Raw genomic sequence first — 14,959 nt, forward strand, 5'->3', positions numbered from 1 at the left:
AGTCAACTACTAAACTCCAGTTTAACCTCAGTCATCTACTAAACTCCAGTTTAACCTCAGTCATCTACTAAACTCCAGCTTAACCTCAGTCAACTACTAAACTTCAGCTTAACCTCAGTCAACTACTAAACTTCAGCTTAACCTCAGTCATCTACTAAACTCCAGTTTAACCTCGGTCATCTACTAAACTCCAGCTTAACCTCAATCAACTACTAAACTCCAGCTTAACCTCAGTCAACTACTAAACTTCAGCTTAACCTCAGTCAACTACTAAACTCCAGTTTAACCTCAGTCATCTACTAAACTCCAGTTTAACCTCAGTCATCTACTAAACTCCAGCTTAACCTCAGTCAACTACTAAACTTCAGCTTAACCTCAGTCATCTACTAAACTTCAGCTTAACCTCAGTCATCTACTAAACTCCAGCTTAATCTCAGTCATCTACTAAACTCAGCTTAACCTCAGTCATCTACTAAACTTCAGCTTAACCTCAGTCATCTACTAAACTCCAGCTTAACCTCAGTCATCTACTGAACTCCAGCTAAACCTCAGTCATCTACTGAACTCCAGCTAAACCTCAGTCATCTACTAAACTCCAGCTAAACCTCAGGCATACCGTCCAGAGGAGGTTCTGGTAGCGGATGAGCAGCCGTACGATGTTGGCGGTGCCGGTTGCCATGGCAAATTCCTGCTGCTCGCTGATCTTACTGCGGAAACCTTTACACATAAAGATGTTGGGCGCCATCACCACTGCCACATTGTTGAGGGTCATTTTGTTCTTGTCCTTATGGTGGATCACGCGCTGGAAGAACTCCATCAATGCCTGAACACACACACACTGCTGATCACGCACGTGCGAAGTGGTTGCAGAAGACGTGTGTGAATTTGTAGCGTACCTTTAGTGTGTCTCGGTTGTGTTCGGGCAACAGCAGCACCAGCAGATTCAGAGCCTGCAGCTGCTGCTTCTGAGTGGGCAACTCTGATTAAAACAACACACACACACACACACACACACACACACACACACACACACTCACATCACACAACACTTACACTATGAGGTTTCTGAATGCTTGATTCTGATTGGCTGATGAGCATTCCAAGGCGTGCCATTATGGATCATTTTCTATTTGTTTATGTATTTTATCATCTTTGCATCAAATTACAAAAAAGGTGCAGGGGACGGGATGAGTTGCTGATGAAGGGGAGGAGCTACAGATGAAGGGGAGGGGCTGATGATGAAGGGGAGGAGCTGCTGATGAAAGAGAGAAGCTACTGGTAAAAGGGAGGAGCTGCCGTTGAAGTGGCGGGGCTACTGATGAAGGGGAAGAACCAATGATGGGGGAGCTAACAAAGAGGAGGGACCTCAGATGAAGGGGAAGAGTTGATAACGAAGGAGAGTAGCTGCTAAAGAAGGGGAGGGGCTTTGGGGAGGAGCTACTGATGAGGGGGATGGATATGGGGGAGGAGCTTCTGATGAAGGGCAAGCTACTTTTTAAGGGGATGAGCTGCTGATGAAGGGGAGGAACTGTTGATGAAGGGGAGGGGCTGCTGGTGAAAAGGAGGATCTACTTATGTGGGGGAGAAGCTGATGATGAAGGGGAGGAGCTGATGGTAAAGGGGAGGAGCTGCTGGCGAAATGGAGAAGCTACTTATTTGTGGGAGAAGCTGATGATGAAGGGGAGATGCTGATGGTGAAGGGGAGGAGCTGATGATAAAGAGGAAGCTAATAAGGGGGGGGACTTGAGATAAAGGGAAGGAGTTATAATGAAGGGGAGGAGCTGCTAAAAAGGGGAGAGCGGTATGGGGAGATGCTATTGTTAAAGGGTAGGGGCTATGGGGATGAGCTGCTGATGAAGGGGAGGAGCTGCTGATGAAGAGGGAGCTAATAAAGAAGGGAATTCAAATAAAGGGAAGGAGTTAATAATGAGGGGGAGGAGCTGATAAAGGGGAGGTGCTAATGGGAGGAGCTGCAGATAAAGGGGAGGAGCAGATGGTGAATGGAAGGAGCTGCTGATAAAGGGGATGAGCTGATGGGGAAGGGAAGGAGCTACTGAAGAAGGGGAGGAACAGATGGTGAAGGGGAGGAGCTGCTGAAGAAGAGGGAGCTAATGAAGGGGAGGAGTTGATAATGAGGGGAGGAGCTTATAAAGGGGAGAGGCTAATGGGAGGAGCTGCTGATAAAGGGGAGGAGCAGATGGTGAAGGGAAGGAGCTGCTGAAGAAGGGGAGGAGCAAATAGTGAATGGAAGGAGCTGCTGATGAAGGGGAGGAGCTGATGGTGAAGGGAAGGAGCTGCTGAGGAAGGGGAGGAGCAAATAGTGAATGGAAGGAGATACTGATGAAGGGGAGGAGCTGATGGTGTAGGGAAGGAGCTGCTGAGGAAGGGGAGGAGCAAATAGTGAATGGAAGGAGCTGCTGATGAAGGGGAGGAGCTGATGGTGAAGGGAAGGAGCTGCTGAGGAAGGGGAGGAGCAAATAGTAAATGGGAGGAGATACTGATGAAGGGGAGGAGCTGATGGTGTAGGGAAGGAGCTGCTGAAGAAGGGGTGGAGCTGATGGTGAAGGGAAGGAGCTACTGATGAAGGGGAGGAGCTGATTGTGAAGAAAAAGAGCTGCTGATGAAGGGGAGGAGCTGATGGTGAAGGGAAGGAGCTGCTGAGGAAGGGGATGAGCTGATGGTGAAGGGAAGGAGCTGCTGATAAAGGGGAGGAGCAAATAGTGAATGGAAGGAGCTGCTGATGAAGGGGAGGAGCTGATGGTGAAGGGAAGGAGCTGCTGATGAAGGGGAGGAGCTGATGGTGAAGGGAAGGAGCTGCTGATGAAGGCGAGGAGCTGATGGTGAAAGGGAGGGTCTACTGGTGAAAGGGAGGAGCTGATGATAAGGGCGGGAGCTAATAAAGGGGAGGGACTCCAGATAAAGGGGAACTTTAGTGTTCCATTTGGGACGTCACTAACCTCTGCACTACACAGTTGAGTGTAAAAGTGCACAAGTGTATAGTGTGTCATTTGGATTGCAACTCATGACTTTGACAAACAAACAAAAAAATCTGTGATATTCCAGAAATGCCCTGACCCATGGGAACCCTGCACAATTATTTTCTTGTGTGTGTGTGTGTGTGTGTGTGCATGTACTCACTCAGCACAGAGATGAAGGCGTTGAAGTACTGTACGGTCAGCAGCGGGTACGGCAGCTCTCTGATGAACAGCTTCAGTAGACTGGCAGCGTCATGCTGCTTCAGACTCTCCCAAGGAAACAGGCCTTCATAAAACTTGTGCTCCAGCTCATGGCAGACGGCCTGACACACACACAAACACATACACACACCATACAGACACATCCAGATGTAGAGCTGCACTCCTCATTCTCTATATTAATATCACACACACATATCATTGGAGATTTCCATTAAGGGATAGTTCACCCAAGAAATTCAAATTTACTCGCTATTTATTCTCCCTCAAGTGGTTATAAACTTTTATGGATTTCAACATTCTTCAAAATATCTTCTTTTGTGTTCAACAGAAGACACAAGCAGTTTCTCCTCTTGCAGAAACTTGTGCTTTTATTTCTGGTCATGTCTAGCAGTTTCCCATTTTGTTTTGCACATGGGATGTAAATGTAAAAAAAGACGTAAAGCTTTATTCTCATACCTTGACTCGAGTAGCTGCGCCAGGAATCCTCAGCACACCTTCTGTGTCCAAACCCTGCTCCTCTATATGAGAGATCAGCTGGAAAATACGAGCTCAGCATCACCCAGTGCACTTACCTCCATCATTTATGCACTTCTTCAAATTAAAGTTGTGTTTGTGCGCGCGCACAGTAGTGTGTGTCATGTGCAGTAGTTTGTGTGTGTGTCTCCTACATGCTGCAGTATCAGAGGCACTTTGGTTCCTGGGATCCTGCGCTGGTCTTGATCCAGCAAAACAGACAGAGGAACACCAAACAAACCCGACTCTGTGGACGACAAGACAAAACAGCGCAGATTCAGCTCAACACACAAACACACAAAGCACATTAACACTCACACTACCAGAATCCGACAGCCACCACAATAACCAGAGCAGTGATATAAGACTACCAAACTGACTTTTTGTCACATCATATTTACACTCGAAGATCCTATTGAGATTTTACGATGAAAGGTGCCATATACTGCACTAATCCAATAACTTAAAATGTTCTCTGATATCTACATAGTAGGTATGTGGCTTAGGCAAAGTAAGACATTTACAGAAACTGTTTTATATGCTTATTTATTAATACAATACCCCTAGAATCAGAAGGTCCTTATTGACCATATTTGGAATGGTCATGAATATTAATGAGCTCTGCTCTGAAGACCAGGGGCCTCATGTACGAAGACTTGCGTGGAAATCATACTAAAACATTGCGTACACTCAAAGCTGTAAATGTGCGTACGCAGAAAAAAATCAGATGTATGAAACACTGCGTACGCCGAATCCCACGCATATTCTGTTTGTACATCCGAATGAACGTGAAACTGAGCGCAATGAACGAGCACAAAGCCCCTCCCTGCCTCCTCCCTTGTATGAATATGCTAATGACTCTACTTGGCAAAACCAAACGAAAAAGCAACGGCAAAATCAAGCAAGAAGAGAAACTTTGAACAGAATGTGAATTGGAGGTGCTGCTTTCAGAGGTAGACCGGAGAAAAGCGGTGTTATTTGCAAGTTTGTCCTCCGGAATTGACAACAAAAGAAAAAAAATGAGTGGGAGAGTTCAGCTGATGCGGTTAACACAGTTGGGTCTGAACATCACACTGTGGAGTTAAAAGAGAAATAGTGATTTTTATGATAGCATGATAACATGTTTTGACACGTTCGAGCATGAACTTCCAGCGTCTGATGAACTCTTTCCTCTTTTTTTCCTCCGCTACATATCAGATTTTGCCTACTCTTCATCACGAGAAAGACAAGTAGGAATCATTAATAAGTCTGTGCATCATATTTTATTTGCATTTATTGAATGGAAATGTTTCTGATTCACGCATGCAAATTCATCTTCAGATAGTGTCTTCATAGCAATGTGCGTGCAGAAGATCGCTCCCATTACAATGGCAAAACAGGCGACCGCTGCAAATTGCGCTTTAATGTTTGGCTGGTCAACTGTATGGTATGGAAACTTTATACACCTGCTAGATGAACCCGTCTCATACAGCTGCCATTGCAAGGCTCAGACACTTTGTAGTGGGCAATTTAACACAACTGCCTCTAGGAGTCGCCAATGGAAATAAAACAGACACGCACAAAAAATGTGCGTACGCCAGCCATGAAGCTGGCGTGGAGCTGCGCACATTCCCACGTTCAGTTCATCTTTAGTAAATCCAAACGTGAGCGATTCAGAGCGTGAAACCTGGAAAGTTTTTGTGCGTACGCAGCGTTGATACATGAGGCCCCTGCTCTCTTTTTTTTCTCTCTTACAAACACATATGGAATAACATACTCTGAAATAGACATATGCAAAATAATCATACTTAATTGGATCAAAACTACTGTGACAAAGCCTTGTTAAATCTTTTGAACTTAAACGGGTTTATTTTACTTCGATATAATGAGTGATATCTAACAAGGTTTATTGTATGGTGGATTTTTTCTACTGGCTTGATCAGGCTAGAGGTTTAGATTTTTACTTGCCCTGCCAACATTTTCACTGGCCCCACCAATAAAAAAAAGAAGTTAATAGCTGTTTCAGGGCCCTTGATGTTTAATAAAGTGTATTGCAGTGTACAGTGTATATTTAAATAATGAGAACGTGCTAATGAATAGCCCAGTGAGTCACGCAACAGTCTGCTTTGTGTTCCGATTGGCCTGCTTTTTCCCAGGGTTAACTCTCATGGAATTTACTTGAGAAGGTTAGACCTTTTCCATATACTGATACTACTCTTGTTATTTTATCTGTTGTACTTTTAACTTTTATTGCAGGTTTACAATGCAAATCTGCTTAAATTCCCTTGTTTAGTAACCACAATACATTTCTCATATAACATCTGCTAAAAGACCGAAATCTTTACTTTACAAACTGTATTGTACACAATTTATCTAAACATTTGCATATTATTCAATAATACTACTGAAAATCATCTAAAAATGAATAAATATGTATTTACACTCAATGATGGGCTAAAAAAAAATTGACAGAAATCTGCGAACGTGTGAGCCTAGTTATGATTTATTCGTGTTGGTCGAGTTTAAATTTCTTTTTGTATGCAGGTAGACTTACATTTTATGTTTGTGACTCTGTATGAAATTGCATATGGATTTAGGTACGATCACTTTTTTTATTTAAAGCCTAACCAGGAACGAGGGCTGCAAATTAGCCTTACCGTACGTTCACACCGAAAGCGGCGGGAGCGTCAAAGTAGCCGAAAGTCATTCATTTTCAATGAGAGCCGGCGGCGATAGGCGACGATAAGCGGCGAGGAGCAGCACGGCGCGTCTTCTCCGGCGTGAGCGTCGAGGGGAGTTGGAATGAAGTCAACTTTATGGTAAAGAGCTATGACGCGGTTCGGCGGCAAGCAATCAGAAAAAAGACGTCCATCGCTTGATAGCAGTTCAGAGAACACAGACCTGTGAACTTTGGTTCCGACCACAGTTGTTCCCAAGGGTTTGATTATTGCGGTCGCCGGATTTCCAATTATTTACAATGTTTTCTTACAGGAACATACATTAAATAAGTTACTGGCGAGTTACTGATGTTCATCAATGTTATGTAAATTTATCTTTAAAAAGCGGGAATCTCACGCGATGTGACAGTACAAAACAGTACTGCTGCTTCAGGATATTTCAGACATATGGACACATATTGGATAAATAAAGCAAAGCCACACCACATGCAACTTGATCTTCCATTGTTATATGAATTTGATAAGAAGTGCGCAACATTTTCACGCTAGAAACATGTTTTATGCAGGAATGTAACTGATAATGCTGCAACGGCTCCTTTAAGTACGAGATCAATGTAGCGAGTTTTGACGCTCTCGCCGCCGGAGCTGAAGGCAGACAGCGTTGTCGCCAGGGCGGCCAGAGCGATCTTGGACGCTCTCGCCGCTTTCGGTGTGAACGTACGGTTATGCTAAATTAATTTCAGTCTCTTTTAACCAAACAAATAATAAACAGAGTGGGGAGACGTAGTGGCGCAGTAGGTAGTCGCCTCAAAGCGAGAAGATTGCTGGTTCCAGTCTTGGCTGGATCAGTTGTTGTTTCTGTGTGGAGTTTGCATGTTCTCCCTGCGTTCATGTGGGTTTCCTCCGGGTGCTCCGGTTTCCCCCACAGTCCAAAAACATGTGGTACAGGGAGGCAAAATTTTCCATAGTGTATGAGTGTGGATGAGTCTGTGTGGATGTTTCCCAGAGATTTGCGGCTGGAAGGGCATCCGCTGCGTAAAAACATGCTGGATAAGTTGGCGGTTCATTCTGCTGTGGCGACCCCGGATTAATAAACGGACTAAGCCGAAAAAAGTAATTAATTAATGAATAAAACAGATTGACCGACCTCTGACTTTGACCTTGAGTGCTTTATGAGCCTTGACCTCGACTCCGCACGTGTCGAACAGAGCGCTCATCTCTATTAGGACCAGCCTGCGCACCTTCTTCATGTCCTCCGCCGACAGATCGCCCACTTTAGTCTGTCCCGTCTTATCCTGAGACACTTTAAAATCCTGAGAAAGCAGAGACACAGTGAGCAAACAGACCCAGAGAGCTGCAGGACAACACTGAGGTCAGTAGAGTGATGCTGAAGTCTTGGTTCACAGTCTAAGTCAAATGTCGAATTCCCTGATGCTCAGTAGCTTTGATTCCATCCGCTTAGTTTTAGGAGCATTTTGGATTACCAGCTCCATACCCCCGGCAGGATGCTCAAGGGCTCATGGGAGTATGCCCAACCAGTTCACATGTGTTTTGTGGACTTGGAGAAGGCATTCGACCCTTGTGGCATTCTGTGGAGGGTGCTCTGGGAGTATGGGGTGCTCTGTTAAGGGCCTGTATGAACAGAGTAGGAGGTTGGTTCGCATTGCCGGCAATAAGTCAGACTTGTTTCCAGTGCATGTTGGACTCCAGCAGGGCTGCCCATTGTCACCAATTCTGTTCATAATTTGTGTGTGTGTGTGTGTGTGTGTGTGTGTGTAAGACCATCTCTCTCACAGGCAGTCTGTCGTCAGCTTGACACTGAGGTTTGCTGAGCTTCAGCTCTTCTTTATAGACCAGCGCCTGCTCAGAGAAGGACACCTCCAGGTTGATGTCCGTCTCTGTATCAGCTCCGCCCCCTGCAGCAATAAGCCCCACCCCGTTACCTGACGACACACAACACATGCAAATCAGCACACTGAGAAACCAGGACAGGCTAAAACACTGAAACTCCAGTTATCTCACAGCGCTGCTGATTAAAGAGTTACTCAATCAGGCAAAGTCCAGCAGTCAGAGCTCGCCATTCAGAGCTTACTTTACTCTTTAATATGAATGTAGGAAGGGGACGATGTGCTCACATTTGTGAGCATTTTTAGGGATTTTGGCTGCAGCATTGGAGCAGATTTAGAAATGCCATAAAATAAAGAACTGCAGTAATCCAAATTGTGAAGTTATAAAAGAGTGGATATAGAAGTTAAGGAGAAGTGCTCTCATGTGACCATTCGGGCAAATATATACCAGCAATTACGTGCAAATGTCAAACTTGGCATGAAAAAAATTATGTTTTCACCTAAATACGGAAACCTTTTCTGGGTTTTTTTGGGTAAGCAAGTATTTTACAGTGCTTTAGAAATACTCAAAAATGCATCTGTCAATGCGTTTAAACTATTCTATTTTATTTTCCAAAGTCACACAAAAGGCAATTTCACATCCGTCACATCCAACCCAGGCTCATTCTGAAAACGTAGTCCCGTGGACGTTTCTGGAGACTGCAAAATACGTGGCCGGAGGTACATATGGCTGCATTTCATTTTTTTTAAGTGAACGCTGCAGGATGGTGTGACGCCATTCCTTTCGGCGCTTGCCGGCCGACCTCTTACCTCCGTGTGGAGGGCATTGCCACCGCAACCAGTTTGTCCGGTTAGCTCGTCTTGTACGTTGGTGGTCTGGAGGCACAGAGAGGGGCTGACCACAACGACGACCAGGTTTGAGTCCGAGGAAGAGCAGTTCCACAAATTAGGTAAGAAAACAAAAATAAAATCCAAAAAATAAAGCGAACAATTTCATAACAGGGTGCGAATGTGGTAAAATTCGAAAACTGGGTAAAATATCAGAAGAAGGCTTTTCTTTTTCTGGACGGCTTTTGTGAATCGTCGTTGGAGGGTGGGTCAGCTGATTGGCGGGTCACACGGTCAATCACTCTGTCATTCAGACAGACAGATGGAAGATCGTTCTGACAGTGGCCTCTGGCGGGTTCATGCGAGAAGACGTTCGAGATGCAAAAAAAGCACGCACATCGGCCTCTTGCAGATTCGCGAAAACAAAAACTGCAAAAATACGTACCTCCCGGGTCTCCAGAAACGTCCCCGGGACTATGTTTTCAGAATGAGTCTGGGTTGGTCACATCCATAACGACACTTTTTCCTCATAAATGTGCAAATATTAAATTAAATAAAATCAACCATTTTTGTTTTATAGAGCTGACTCTTATCCTTTTGATTAGCATTGTTTCTTTTGGGTTGTGCAGTTTGATTCACTGAATTTCTAGAAAGTATTTTGTGTTCTGTAAACTAGGGCTGCAGCTAACGATTATTTTAACAATCTGTTAATCTGTTGATTATTTTTTCGATTAATTTTGATTACACATTGCAAACCGTACGATTCGATTCAGACTTACATCTAAAAAGATATAAGAGAATAAGTACAAAATATAATGTTTTCAGTGCAACAACCCTCAACAGACAACATGCTGCCTTCCCCGCTGTCATGTTAAACAGTAGACCATCTCGTGCTGGCTCCGCCCCGTTGCCCCAGCAACCCTGGACCCCACACAAAACAGCCAATCTCAATAACCTGTTCACATATCACCACACCCGCCCATCTCCAAACACTACTCCAGTCAGGCATGCGCTACACTAGCTTGCAAAATGGCTAGTAAAGTTAATGTAATACCAGACATCCCAAGTCTCCCGGAACTTTCGGGAGACTCCCAGATGCACGCAAACGAATAATAATCTTCCGGAAATCGCGCGTCTCACCCCCGGTCCATAAATACGTCGCACACCCCTCTCCACCGCATCCCTCCGATTGTTTTTTCTGTAGACATGCGGAAAAAAAATATATAGCTTAAAGGGGCTAATAATATTGACCTTAAAATGGTGATTAAAAAATGAAAAACTGCTTTTATTCTGGCCTAAATAAAACAAATCAGACTTTCTCCAGAAAAAAAAAGAAAATTTCCTCATTTTGACCCATACGGTGTATTTTTGGCTATTGCAAGACTAAGGAATAAGTAAGCTACAAATACATCTGCATCACATAAGACTCCAGATGTACACAAACGTACAGTATGCAATCTCATAGCTGGACATACCAGGATTGATAGCTAACCAGGGTAAAGTTTACCACTGTAAAACATAGATAACCGAGCACTAAAAACAAGCTTCACAATTCTTCAGCGCTGACTGGAAATGACTTTACAACGCCTCAATCACATTCATTTCCACAGGCGCATTGTTTATTATCTCGTACACTGAGAAGAAGCGGAATATTTCAGCTATCAGTATCTATGTGACGTCAGAAAAGGCTGCCTATTATGCAAAATTCACTTTTATAATTGGTTTAAACACTGAAACAGTGTGGATATATCAAGTCTCTAATGGTAAAAAATAATTCTATTTTCTATGATCAGACTTGATATAAACAGTCTGCCGAAACACTTTGATTGACATTCTCCATTTGTACGTCATCAGAGGGAGAAAGCCCCGCCCACTAGTGACCATATCTCCCTCATTAGCATAGGACGTTAGTCTTGTTTGTGAGTCTGCCTCTATGCTGACGCACAGGCATTTGTAGCTCCGCCCCCTTCTGAAAAGAGCACAATCTCATTTGCATTTAAAGCGACAGTCACACCACAATTAGGATCAAACGCCTAAAAGGGTCAGTTTCAGAGAGTTATCGAACATTATTTACTTGGTATTTTGAGCTGAAACTTCACCGACACACACACACACACTCTAGGGACATTAGAGATAAAGTCAAATGTTTGATTTCTGTTCCATTGAATGCACAAAAGCGGTTTTCTTTACCCTTTATATTTGTTTAGCCTGGCAGTTAAAAGCTACATGGAAACGTTTAGAGGAATGCCATAAAACTCGACTTTAACTCATGAGACTTACCCAGTCCTTCCACTTCCTGTTTCTTGCTGCCACTTCGCTCTGTGGATTCTGCCTCATCCTGCTTAGTCAGAAAGAAAAAAGGGAAACAAGAGAGAGAAGAAATCTGAGTCATCCCACAGGGGAAAATACTATAGAAACTCACAGTAAACACTGTAGTGTTTTTGAACCATAATATAGTAAAGAGCTTGAATTAATCTGCGATGGTGATTCTATAGCTGGTATGGTAACAACAACAATACTAATTCATCTGTTGTAGTGATTCTACAATTGCTATGGTAGCACAACAGCTACAGTAACATTAACCAATGACCCAGCAGTACTGTGGTTTTCTACAACTATAGGGTATATTATACTACTATACACCACAGTTTACTGTAGTAAAATGTATAGTATTTATCATAATTTATCAGTTATAAATAATATAATAAATTAAAATTAATAAAATAAATAAAATTAATTCATTTAAAAAAAAAATCAAATATTATAATAAACACAAACCGGCCACTTTATTAGGTACACCTGTCCAGCTGCTCGTTAACGCAATTTTCTGATCAGTAGACATGGTCAAGACGATCTGCTGCAGTTCAAAGCGGGCATCAGAATGAAGAAGAAAGGGGATTTAAGTGACTTTGAATGTGAAATGGTTGTTGGTGCCAGACGGGCTGCTCTGAGTATTTCAGAAACTGCTGATCTACTGGAATTTTCACACACAACCACCTCTAAGGTTAACAGAGAATGGTCTGAAAAAGAGAAAATATCCAGTGAGCGGAAGTTCTGTGGGTGCAAATGGACATTCGGATGGTCGGGTCAGAATTTGGCATCAACAACATGAAAGCATGAATCCATCCTGCCTTATATCCGCGGTTCAGGCTGGTGGTGGTGGTGTAATGGTGTGGGGGAGATTTTCTTGGCACACTTTTGGCTCATTAGTACCAATTGAGCATCAACGCCACATCCTACCTGAGTATTGTTGCTGACCATGTCCATCCCTTTTATGAGCACAGAGTCTCCATCGTCTGATGGCTACTTCCAGCAGGATAACGCACCATGTCATAAAGCGTGAATCATCTCAGACTGGTTTCTTGAACAATACAATGAGTTCACTGTACTCAAATGGCCTCCATAGTCACCAGAACTCAATCCATTAAAGCACCTTTGGGATGTGGTGGAGCGGGAGATTGGCATCATGGATGTGCACCCGACAAATCTGCAGCAACTTTGTGATGCTATCATGACAATATGGAGCAAAATTTCTGAGGAATATTTCCAGTACCTTGTTGAATCTCTGCCACAAAGGATTAAGGCAGTTCTGAAGGCAAAAGCGGGTCCAACCAGGTACTAGTAAAGTGTACCTAATAAAGTGGCCAGTGAGTGTAGTTTAATAGTAGTTCAAAACACAGCAGCATTTGCTATAAGTTCACATGATCAATAGTGTAAGATAAATAGTAAGGAGAATCTTAATTTTGGATGAATCTCTTTCATTTTCATTGACGTAAACCTAGGGTGCCCAAACTCGGTCCTGGAGGGCCGGTGTCCTGCATATTTTATTTCCAACCCCAATTAGACACACCTGAACTAGCTAAGTACGCTCTTTCTGGGTACACTAGAAACTTCCAAGGAGGTGGAGCTAAACTATGCAGACACCGGCCCTCCAGGAGCGAGTTTGTACACCCCTGATGTAAACAGTACATCATTTTTGGCCTCTATAACCAGCCCACTGCTAGTTTACCCAATTACATATGTACTGCTTTTGTAAATAGTGTAACAATAAGAATTTCTGCATTGTTTCCAGTCATTACTTTATCAGTTTATTATGTAGTGCAGTGTCCTGCAGAAATATAAATCACTACGTACAGCTTTCCCTAATAAACCTGTCAAAACAACACAATAAATGACAGTAAGCTTGGTGATTTAGCACAGATCCTTCAAACCTGCCTTACATTTTCATGGTTATTCATTACACTATGCTGAAATGTTAATTAACAGCTGCTCTTGTGTAACTGGTGACACTGTAAACAGCCTGTAGAAGATGTCTGAAAGCTGCGGTCACGGTTGGTTCTGGGCAAATACTGACTTAAAGAAAATACCTATAGCAAAAAAAATATTAGCAACCAGACCTTTTAAAAGTGGCACTAGCTATGTTTCCATCTACCTATTTTGTATGTGTATTTTGAATTATTGTATTAAAAAAATGCTTGAATGGAAATGCCGAGAAATTATCAAACAAAGCACGATTTCGTTTTTGACATGAATATCAGATATAACTGTGTGTGACTGGACACACTGATGTATGTTGCAGCATTTCCAGCTCACTGTAAAACATCTGAAATGTTGCTTTGCTAAGTTCTAAAAGGCCTCAGGCGTCAGTCTGTCATCACAGTGCTTCAGTATTATTATTATTACTATTGTATTATTGTTCCCTCAAGAACTGTCTTGAGCATCTGTCTGAGCTCCAAAAGATCGTCTCATGTCTCCGAAAGCCACCGCATTGTGTTTATTGTGTTTCGTCTTCGTCTTCTGAGGTGCAGCTCATTTATTAGAGAAGAAAAAACACCTCAGTGGCTTCTCCAAACACATGAAATACAGAACTGCTCCTGATTGCTCCAGGTTATCAAGAAGTGATGATTTTGTTCTCTTTTGTTTCTTACTGGATGGAAACGCTGCTTTATTCACAAATGTTTTAGGTCATATTCCAGACTTTAATTCACATCTCTAGCTTTGGAAAAAAAAGCTACTAATGCACTCTATTACTTTCTTTTGTAAATGGTCACGGTCCATACTCTAAGTCAGGGCTGTTCAAACATGTTCCTGGAGATCTACATTCCTGCAGAGTTCAGCTCCAAAGCTGACCAAAACACACCTGAACCAATTAACTAGGACCTGAACAGCACTTGATCGTTACAGGCAGGTGTGTTTGATATGGGTTGCAACTGAAATCAAAAACATACAGTTGAAGTCAGAATTATTAGCCCCTCTTTGATTGATTTTTTTTTTCTTTTTCTAATATTTGCCGAATGATGTTTAACAGAGCAAGAACATTTTCACAGTTTGTCGAATAATATTTTTTCTTCTGGAGAAAGTCTTATTTGTTTTATTTCGGCTAGAATAAAAGCAGTTTTTAATTTTTTTAAACACCTTTTAGGGACAAAATTATTAGCCCCTTTAAGCTATATTTTTCCTCGATAGTCTACAGAACAAACCATTGTTATACAATAAGTTGCCTAATTACCCTAACCTGCCTAATTAACTTAATTAACCTAGTGAAGCCTTTAAATGTCACTTTAAGCTGTATAGAAGTGTCTTGAAGAATATCTAGTCTAATATTATTTACTGTCATCATGACAAAGATAAAATAAATCAGTAATTAGAGATGAGTTATTAAAACTATTATGATTAGAAATGTGTTGAGAAAATCTGCTTTGTGTTTAACAGAAATTGGGGAAAAAAATAAACAGGGGGGGCTATTAATTCTGACTTCAACTGTAGATCTCCAGGAACAGGGTTGAGCATCCCTGTTAGTCTTTTCAATTCATTTCAAACCATTTATCGGTTTACGGGACCTTTGTTAGAGACTAATAGACCACAAAAAATGCTTGTCTTACTTGTTTTATTTTTTTATTTTTTTAAAAAGCATTTT

General features: G+C 42.4%; 2 protein-coding genes across 5 annotated transcripts in view; one reads left to right on the forward strand and one right to left on the reverse strand.

Annotated features, from left to right (window-relative positions):
* lama2 (laminin, alpha 2) overlaps positions 1–14,959 on the forward strand; it is a 389,595-nt gene that overhangs the window by 293,673 nt on the left and 80,963 nt on the right. The gene's annotated exons all lie outside the window — the stretch shown is intronic.
* Positions 1–14,959, reverse strand: part of arhgap18 (Rho GTPase activating protein 18) — a 46,651-nt gene that overhangs the window by 9,919 nt on the left and 21,773 nt on the right. For all 4 annotated transcript variants that reach the window (XM_073934025.1, XM_073934024.1, XM_073934023.1 and 1 more), the window contains 8 exons: positions 11,323–11,383; positions 8,162–8,310; positions 7,515–7,680; positions 3,866–3,957; positions 3,654–3,731; positions 3,139–3,298; positions 897–979; positions 617–823 (listed from right to left, as the gene is read on the reverse strand). In XM_073934025.1, coding sequence (XP_073790126.1) covers positions 617–823; positions 897–979; positions 3,139–3,298; positions 3,654–3,731; positions 3,866–3,957; positions 7,515–7,680; positions 8,162–8,310; positions 11,323–11,383 — 996 coding nt within the window. The remainder of the gene's footprint in view (positions 1–616; positions 824–896; positions 980–3,138; positions 3,299–3,653; positions 3,732–3,865; positions 3,958–7,514; positions 7,681–8,161; positions 8,311–11,322; positions 11,384–14,959) is intronic.

The sequence above is a fragment of the Danio rerio genome, chromosome 20 (genome assembly GCF_049306965.1).
Source record: "Danio rerio strain Tuebingen ecotype United States chromosome 20, GRCz12tu, whole genome shotgun sequence".
Taxonomy (NCBI): Eukaryota; Metazoa; Chordata; class Actinopteri; order Cypriniformes; family Danionidae; genus Danio; species Danio rerio.